The sequence below is a fragment of the Engraulis encrasicolus genome, chromosome 18, assembly GCF_034702125.1.
Source record: "Engraulis encrasicolus isolate BLACKSEA-1 chromosome 18, IST_EnEncr_1.0, whole genome shotgun sequence".
NCBI classification, from domain to species: domain Eukaryota; kingdom Metazoa; phylum Chordata; class Actinopteri; order Clupeiformes; family Engraulidae; genus Engraulis; species Engraulis encrasicolus.
In genome coordinates this window covers 30435696-30445695 of record NC_085874.1, presented here as the reverse complement: position 1 = coordinate 30445695, position 10000 = coordinate 30435696, and the positions used below count along the sequence as shown (strand labels likewise).

Sequence of the window (10000 nt, the reverse complement as noted above, 5' to 3'; positions counted from 1 at the left end):
ATGAAAATTAGAGCGTTCAGAAACCAGAAAGCTGGTGTGGGATGTTAACCAAATTTTGTTTTTTATATATATTTTTTTAAAGGGAACCATGACAACGCCCAAGGACCTTCTCACAGGTTCACATTTCACAGTGTAACTGGTGCAGAAACCACCACGACCAGCATCACCATTCGGGCCGGTCTGAAAATATCAGCAGAGGAGAGGACAAGATAAAGGCAAGGTGAGGATGGAAGAGGGGAAAAAGGACATGGAAAGCAGAGGGCGAAAAGATAAGAGAGCCAAGATGACAGGAAGTAGGAGAGTAGGAAAAGAGACAAAGAGATGACAGGGTGCACAAGGGAGGGGAAGAAAGGTGATGGAAAAGAGAGTAAAGGATGTGTCTAAATAAGATATGGGGAGGAAGAGCAAAGGACAAAAGGACAACGTAGCACAGCACACAGAGAGAGAGAGAGAGAGAGAGAGAGAGGAAAGAGGAGAAAAGAAAAGAAATGAAGAGAGAGGAGAGAGTGATGTCTGGGAGCGATGTGATGTGGGCCTGCTGTTTAATTCAGAAGGACCCCCGACCGGAAAACTCCAGGAAACACTGCCCACCCCCCACTGCCCCCAACCCTCCCCTCCTCTCCTCCTCTGTGTGTGTGTGTGTGTGTGTGTGTGTGTGTGTGTGTGTGTGTGTGTGTGTGTGTGTGTGTGTGTGTGTGTGTGTGTGTGTGTGTGTGTGTGTGTGTGTGTGTGTGTGTGTGTGTGTGTGTGTGCGCGTGCGCCCTGCTGTGCATCAATGGGGGACCCCAGCAGCGGCCACATTTCCACTTGAAAGCACCACGCCATCACCACCATCACACTACCCCCTCCACCGTCATCACACTACCCCACACCCCCTCCATGATGCCTGCCAAAGTCCGCCACAGGGGACTCCAGTTCAATGTGGCCCCCCTCCCTCCCCAAAAGAAAATTAGGAGTCCAGTGGTTGGTGTGTGTGTGTGTGTGTGTGTGTGTGTGTGTGTGTGTGTGTGTGTGTGTGTGTGTGTGTGTGTGTGTGTGTGTGTGTGTGTTGGGGGGGCATGCCAAGCAGAGCCTGATGAAGATAGGCACACTCGCTAGAATGAGTTTGAGTTCAGACGCTTCAGATACACACGTTTGTAGTGTGCGTGCGTGCGTGCGTGCGTGCGTGCGTGCGTGCGTGCGTGCGTGCGTGCGTGCGTGCGTGCGTGCGTGCGTGCATGCGGATTGGGAAAGATGCCAACACATTGTAATGCCTAACCCACATCCCAGAATTGGCGCATGAGGTGGAGAGAGCAGAGTTGTCCATTACTAATGAAGATGACTTGAGAGTGTGTGCGGTGTGCGTGCAAGAAAACCAGCTAGGCTAAGCTGTGGGAAGCCTAATTGATGCGCACAAAGGCTCTAGGGGCGTGCGTGCGTGCGTGTGTGCGTGCGTGCGTGCGTGCGCTCCAGACTGAGGAAGGCCGATGATGAGGATGATGTAACACTGCAAGAGAATGAGAGCAGCAGAGCAGCTCTGCTCTGCCTGACAGTCACAGCCTACTGACACACTCAAGAATATGGGACATGGAAACACTGTGCTAAGGACATGGGAACGCTATACTGAGAACATGGAAATGGGGAGAGAAGAACACAGGCCATGAAGACATAACATGGAACACTGTGTAAAAAGGAAATGGAATCTGGAGCGCAGAACACAGGCCCCGAAGATGGAACATGGAACACTGTGTTAAGGAAGTGGAATTCATAGAGCGGAACATTAGAACATGGAAGACAATCATGGAATATGTGGCATAGAACACCGAATGATGCTGAACCAAGATGTAGAATATGAAAGAGAGAGAGAGAGAGAGAGAGAGAGAGAGAGAGAGAGAGAGAGAGAGAGAGAGAGAGAGAGAGAGATTCTCTCAAGATTTCTCTCAATTTCTATGGTCATAACTCAATCAATCCCACAACTCGTTGTCTGTCCCCATCTGCTCCTTCCATCTTCCACTGGTTCTCTGTGTCTATTTTACCATCTCGCTAAATGCCTGTCTTTAATTGCCGTCTTTATCCATGCTTGCCACTTATCTGCCTATCTTTCCCCCCCTTCACTTTTTCTCTGCTATTGCTCATCCACCATTACATTTACATTAAACATTGCTGGCATTTTTATCCAAAGTGACTTGCAGTTATTTCGGCACAGGGTATTGGTAATAGGCCCTGGAGCAATATGGGTTTGGTGCCTTAGTCAAGGGCACTTCAGTCATGGATGAAGGTGCTGGTAAGGGTGGGATTAGAACCGGTAATGCTCTAACCATTGAACCATGACCATTCCCCATGCCTCTCATCATCTCTCTAACCCCACCTGTCTTTTGAAATCTATGTTCAGTCATCAGTCCCCTCTTCAATCATCATGTTCTTCGCATAAGTGGCTTTGCCCAAACAGGTGGATTAAAGTTGACATACCATAAACACATCCTATTCACAATCACGTATTCTGAAGTCTTGTCTTATCGCAACCTCGGCAAAGTCTATTTCCCAGCAAAAACTTCTCCCTCCTGGACGTCTCTGTACTCGGCCCGTCCCCTGTGCCTCTGTCTGCTGACTCGACTCCCCTGGGTCCTAGTGCTGCCTGCGTACCACACCTCCCCTGAGGCTTGGTAAGTGCGCACTTTCCTGGCTGCTGCTGTACTTCGGTACACCTTGAGCACACGTCGTCGTCACACTCTCCGACTGACACAAACAGCAGATCCCATTTCAATGACAATGCAACCTTCCGTCTGATCCTGGGCTCATCCCCGGAGCACTGCATTGCGTCCGCTTATGTTGCTTTTTTAAACTAGGAAACTCCCGTTGAGACAAAGCCTCTCTTCCGGTCAAAATGGCAGTGAAGCACAAAGTTTCCGACCATAGACAAAAAAACATTTTACATTGCAAAGATAGCATGGTAACACACTTGAATACAACACAGGTAACCTACTTGTATCGAACACAATGTCATCTTGTCTGCATTTCCCTGGTGCGCACTCGCCTCCCCCTTTGCCCTCTGCCATTTTCTCCCCATGCTCCCTTACTTCCTGCTCGCGGCATCTTGCCTGCAGTGCTGACTCAGCCCCACTGGGTCCTGATGTCCCTTGAGGAGAGACTGCTTTCTTTCAGCTGTGCAAAGCACATTTAAACTGGTCTGAGCCTTCAGCAGTGGGTGGAATAGGTGAACGTTCTGTAAAACGATGTGTTCTACAACAATGGAAGATTCTAAATTCCATCTCACATTCTTAAGGCCTTTTCACACTAGAAGTGTGGCCGTCTGTGTGATAGAAGCCATTTTTACCAGCGGTAGCGAAACAGATTAGAATCTTCCACGCCAACACGGCAGTAGTAGGGCAGTAGCAGCACAGGAGATGGCTCAGTGCTACGCGGCATTTGGAAAATCCAACTCAAACGGAATTACCATGACCACCAGTATGTTGTCCAGTGGAAATGAATGTCAAAGTAGCAAAATACACACTGACAGTGTGAAAGGCCAAGTAGAACACAATGCCCAGGAATCGGCTGAAAGACAGTCGTCTTCCCACTACGCTACATTCTGGTGTGTAACTGGCCTTAGGACACTGATGTGGTTTACAATGCTCATCCGGTCTATATGCACTGATGTGGTTTACAATGCGCATCCAGTCTATATGCTTCATTAGGCCCCAGACGCCAAGTATGGAGCACTACCTCCAGTCAAAGTTTGCTTTTATGAGCCATCTTCTGGGTCCTACCTAGAGCAACTTGAGAGATACCACCTTCAGTTGTGCAGAGCAGATTTTAACCGTGAAATTACGCTTTTCCTTTTCTGAGGACTCCTCCTGGGTCCTTGCGGCATTCCCTGAGGCATCTCCACCCTATACTCTACAGCTGCCTTCAAACTCAACTCCACAGAGTGCAAGAGCACCTTGAGAAACCCTCAGCACAACATACAGTAGGTTAACTGCAAGAGATCACAAATCTCAGGTGGAGTCTGCTTTAGTGAGAAGTCTCCACGGTCCTAGAGCTGTGTCTGTTGCATCACTGATGTATGTACTACACCCCCCAATACCAACTCATCTCCAGTTTCAGGCACCTTCAGAAAACATTTCCCGAAAACAGAGTAAAAAAATCAGGAGATATGAGGTGTACCACTGTAGACTTCTGAGTGAAAACCCCAATTTCCTTCCTCCTCAAGAGGAGTCCACTGGGTCCTCCTGCCCACCGCTATGCTTTAATTCTCATGTACCCCGGCTCAATTCTCCTGGGCCCCACTGGTCCCTAAATACCCTTCCAGGCGTCACTCGGATATGATGAAAGAATCAACTCCACAGAATCTATCCTCATACACATTCTCTTGAGTTTCTTCTGAGTCCTTGAGCCATCTTAATACCTGCACTCAAAAAGACCACAAGTTTGAAATCAAGGCTAACCTCAATATAACGCCACAGGTTTTTTTATTTTTCATTTTTTTAGGGGGAGGGGAGAGACGGGAGACGGTCAACACACAAAAAAAAAAAAAAAGGTAGGACACTGCACTATTACAAAGGGGACCCGGGTTTGATTCCAGCCTGAGTTCATTTCCCAATCCTCCCCGGTCTCTCTCTCCCACTTATCACCTGTCCCACTCTTCCCTATACGGTCTTGATAAATGCAAAAAAGCCCTCCCAAAAAAAAGGCATTTTTCTGATTCGATAACTATGGTTCTACTTGGTCCCTGTGTTAGAAGGAATGGTGAACATTTTCTCACATTATATGATCAACTTGTAATTTTCCATAATAATGTCCTCCCTCTGTGTTGTATGCGGGGTGGAGCGCATGTTTCAAAATAATAATAATAATAATAATAATAATAATAATAATAATAATAATATCCTCCTACCTGTGTCGTCTGTGAGGTGGATGGAGCACATCTTACAACATTATACAATAAACTTTCCATTGTAATTTTAACCGTAATAATGTGCTATATCTTTGTTTCGTATGCAGGGTGGGGCACATACTTAATTATAATAACAGCTAGGGGTGTAACGATATCGAACCGAAAAGACGTACCGTACCGAAAAGACCTGTACCGAATCGAACAGTGCTGTACCGAGTACCGAAAGGTTGAGTAAAAGGCTACTCTGTTCATGTTTTTACATTATGCTGCTACTACATGCAGACGCTCGTGCAGAACACTGAGAGAGAATGAAAGAAAAAAACAGGTGTAGAGGCTTGGTCTTTGTGAAACCTTGAGGAGAAAGTGCTATTTCCTACACTGATGAAATCTCCGACCCAAAGTAGCAGGTTGAATGTATTTCCTTTTTTTTCATTTTTTGACAATATTTTGGTGAAATTAATAGAAAATGTTTTTCTATTTTGTTCCCATATACTGTACCGAAAATGTACCGAACCGTGACCCTAAAACAGAGGTACGAAACAAACCGTGATTTTTCTGTACCGTTACACCCCTAATAACAGTAATACTAATGTCCTACCTCTGTGTCGTGTCCGAGGTGGGGCGCGGGCTGCCTGCTCCAGGATGAGCTCGCTGAAGAATTTCCTGCGTTCCTCCTCTCCTGGAGGACTCACACACACCACCTCCCCACGCGCTCGACTGAAGATGGCCTTCACCTGCCGACACACACACACACACACACACACACACACACACACACACACACACACACACACACACACACACACACACACACACACACACACACACACACACACACACACACACACACACACACACACACACACACACAAAATTAGGTCACACCTGCACACGCACACACAAACCCTCTCCATCACCATGGCACACGCCCACACACACAGGAAATATATGTACCGGTATGTGCACCGATCCCAAGTCACATGCAGAGCATTACAGAGGACAAGGATAAACCAACGCACTCACGACCTGACTACGACAAGCAATAAACACATTCACAAAAACAAATCACATACAGATGGTAACACCCTGACTCACACCACACATCACGTAACACACAAGACACAAACCCACACGTACACAAACCCACACACACACACACAGACACACACACACACACACACACACACACACACACACACACACACACACACACACACACACACACACACACACACACACACACACACACACACACACACACACACACACACAAGTACACAGACACAGACACAAATTCAAACCAGCGCCACCTGAACTCAGTTAGCACACCTGGCCTTGGCAGCACACTGATCATCATCACTGTTTACTACCAAAGGAGAGAGTGTACGTCTGCCAAAGGTGAGTGTGTGTGTGTGCGACTGTGTATGTGTGTGTGCGAGGGTGTGAGTGTGTACATATGTGCTTGCTCCACCCGCCACAGCTGCTGTTTTGCCTGGCCAATGGACAGGGCTGGCATGGGCCTTGGCTGGCTGGCAGGCAAAGGGATGAGAGCTGGAGATGGTTACCAGTCTGGCCTTTTAAACTTCACTCCGGAGCTTATGGACACAGAGCACCACCCAGTGGTCAGAATCCGAACAGCACTTAAGTGGTTTCTGATTTGTATGGATTTAGGGTAGAGAGGTAGAGATATATAAAGTATAAGGACAGTTATGGATCCAATTACAACACTAGGAGTCTGGCAAGTAGTTGCAAATAAATACCTCCACACTGCTAGTGTTGCGATTACATCCTTAACTCATTCAGTGCCAGCCATTTTCAAATTCAGACCGGGGGGTTGCCAGGCTTTCCTCAACATTTGAGTGTTTTTTCAAGAGCAATAAAAAATTGAGTTCTTTGTCCATGTGAACAACGAACATACCAGATCAACGTGTTAGGCCCCACCCCCATAAAAAAACGCAAAATACTTGATATCAAGTCTTTGGCACTGTGCCACACATTCTGAAAAGACTCGTTTTCAAGTCCATGGCACTCAAAGAGCTACCAGTACTTCTACTTCTACTTCATAAATCTCTGGTAAAGTATGGTAAAATGTTTTTTGTTTTCATATTTCATGTGCATTTCGTCGAAATCAAAGAGACATGCAATTACACTTTTGTTTTGTTTTTTTCCCCCATGGATTCTTCTTTTCTTTTCATTTTTTCACATGCACACACAATGCATTATGTTAAGGTTGAATACAATACAATTGTGCAATACAATGGAATTTCTTCATACATGCATGTCTCACAAGTCGCATGTAGGTATTATATGGCATATTGTTTTTGCAATATTCTTTCACTACCCAATGTCTTTAGTTTGTGCAACACGATTAAAAAGGGCCTTTAAAACATACAATACCTAGCATGTCAGTGAATGTGTGAAATAGAAAAAAAAAGTTAAATCACAAAGGAAGTAAAAGCTGGGGGGAAAAAGCCCATCCTGGCTGGGTTTCTGGTTTCTGCTCTGATGTGGTTTAGTGAGGGATGTCGGATCTGGGCTCGTTTTATCTCCACTTAAATCAGCCAGTTTTTATGTCCTCACTGTGCAAGCCTGAAAGGACTGGACAGACATACTCTCTACTTTGAATTCCCAACAGTGTCTCGGCTTTAAACTAGTGCCATTATTCTCCATGACTCGTTTCAGCCCTGGACTCTTGTGTGCTTTCTCTCCATTTGCTGCTTTGCCAACACGATTAGCAACAAGAGAATTGGTCCTCGACTACATTCCATCAATGGAGCTTAGAACATTGTTTGTTGATCATTTGGGATGTGTTTGCCTTTCTCTGCAGTTCATTTAATGAAGTTTAGAACAGGAGAGCTATTCTGCAGTTATATCTGTTGCCATTCTGCAGTTTTTCCACTGAGAGAGTGGACTGGCTATTGTTTTACTCTGTTTTCAGACTGGCCTTAGTAATACCCCCTGGGGGCAGCTCCACAAAATACACAATATAAATCTGTAACTGGGCTCTCACAGTCACCCCTCATTATCTCAGCAATGACAAAACCATGCCATGTCCATCGACTAGGGATGCAAAAGATTAATCGATTAATCGACTTTAAACGATTAATGTGTTAATCGATTAAAAACATTGTGCAATTAATAGCCAATTCAACTGACAAGAGACCCAGGCCTTTGGATTAAATAATTTCAATAGAATTCATTTCAATGTAGCATTTTCTCTCACACTTTTATCAACTAATCGTAAGTCGATCGGCAATCAACTAACGATTAATGAATTAATCGATAATTTGCATCCCTACCATCGACAAATCCAAAGCTGATCCAATTGATACATTAGCAGCTACAATATCATGAGTACATCATTGCATCCAGTTGTCCACGGTATCCAAGGAGTGTTCAGCTAGCCATGGGGTTTTTTACAGATGTCAGCGTATATACGACCATTCTATAACACTTGTGCACTTCGGGCACTATGTTTTAGTGTGTAGAGCGCTCACGCTGAAAATTTCTATAAATTCAGTGCACTGAAAGTGCCTAGATGCTGCCCTAAAAACAGTCAAAAACGTAGTTGTTGAACAATGGACACTGCACGCACTAAACGGGCGCCATGTTCTTAAGCCGACGAAAGAAATGTGGCGTTTGGTTCAGTAGAGAAGTTTTGTCAACAATCTCTTAATTCTGTAAGTAATGTTACTGAGACACCAACCTTTTCATGTCAACCCAATTACTGTATGCAAGATAGTTGCCATTTGTGGTGAAGAAAATGTAAGTACAAGCACTAGTCGCTATGCAATGTAAACAGTAACCAACCCATATTTTGGCGAGCTAATGCTATGCTAGCCCATCATTTCCAGTAAAGGCACAATGCATAGTGCCCAAACTTTATCACGACACAGTGCGCTGACGTTTTTAGTGCATAGTGTCCACTATGCACTCAGTGCACTGACTTAAGTGTGCCATTTGAGACACAGAAAGTGTCCTACATGCTCCTCTGTAATAGGTACTTCAGGATAGTAGACTAGTTCCATAACTCTTCTTTAGAATTTGCTTTTAAGCTGAGTAGCGGTTTAGAACTTGAAGTGTCGAATGTGGCTAACACAGAAAGATTTTATTCTATAATGAATCGCCAGTGAGCAAGTTAGGTTCATGTCGTGTGTCTTCATGGGTGCTTTGCAACATGCTCACATGATGAAGTGTGTGTGTGTGTGTGTGTGTGTGTGTGTGTGTGTGTGTGTGTGTGTGTGTGTGTGTGTGTGTGTGTGTGTGTGTGTGTGTGTGTGTGTGTGTGTGTGTGTGTGTGTGTGTGTGTGTGTGTGTGTGTGTGTGTGTGTGCACGGTTATGGTTCTAATATGAGGATTAATCCCTACTGAGAAGACTGCTGGGATGACGGCTGTCACAATGAACATGCCAGAAGCATACGCTCACACGTGCTTGTAAGAATACACAAATTCCATCATCCTATTTTCCTCGCAAACACAACCAAGTAGACAAATGGACAGACATAGATAAATGTCAGCATACATCAACACTTGTATGGATTCTAACAAATGTTCCCAAAACAATTGCAGATAGATACGCTGTGTTGCAGCCAGGTAAAACTGAAAGGACTTAAACATATTCTCAAAAAAACTTAAACTCATATTCTGCATAGACTAGTATCACAAAGGCACACACGCACACGCACACGCACACACACACACACGAACACGCACGCGCACACACACGCACGCACACACTTATCGCCAATCTTTCATGGCGGTACAAACCAGGCATGATTCACAAGTCCAATATGTTGTTTATTTCCAAGCATTAGTTCTGATCCAAGCAGACAAAGTGTAGATGAAAGGATAAGGCAAGACAGAGCAGAGGAGAAAATAAGAGCACAATAATAGATGCAAGAGAGCCCATCTCCCCGGTGGGCAGATTGAGCGCAGCAGGCAGCAGACTGCATCAAGCCAATTTAGAGCTCCCTCTTATTCTCCCTTTGCTTCACACTGTGCGTTGGGTGTTTGTGTGTGTGTGTGTGTGTGTGTGTGTGTGTGTGTGTGTGTGTGTGTGTGTGTGTGTGTGTGTGTGTGTGTGTGTGTGTGTGTGTGTGTGTGTGTGTGGTCTTCTCTTTGTTCTCT

General features: G+C 45.3%; 1 protein-coding gene across 1 annotated transcript in view; it reads right to left on the bottom strand.

The window, feature by feature from the left end:
• The window catches only part of atad2b (ATPase family AAA domain containing 2B), a 139409-nt gene that overhangs the window by 89330 nt on the left and 40079 nt on the right, over positions 1–10000 (bottom strand). Inside the window, exon 20 of the mRNA XM_063223422.1 lies at positions 5443–5607. Within this exon, the coding sequence (XP_063079492.1) occupies positions 5443–5607 (165 nt within the window). The remainder of the gene's footprint in view (positions 1–5442; positions 5608–10000) is intronic.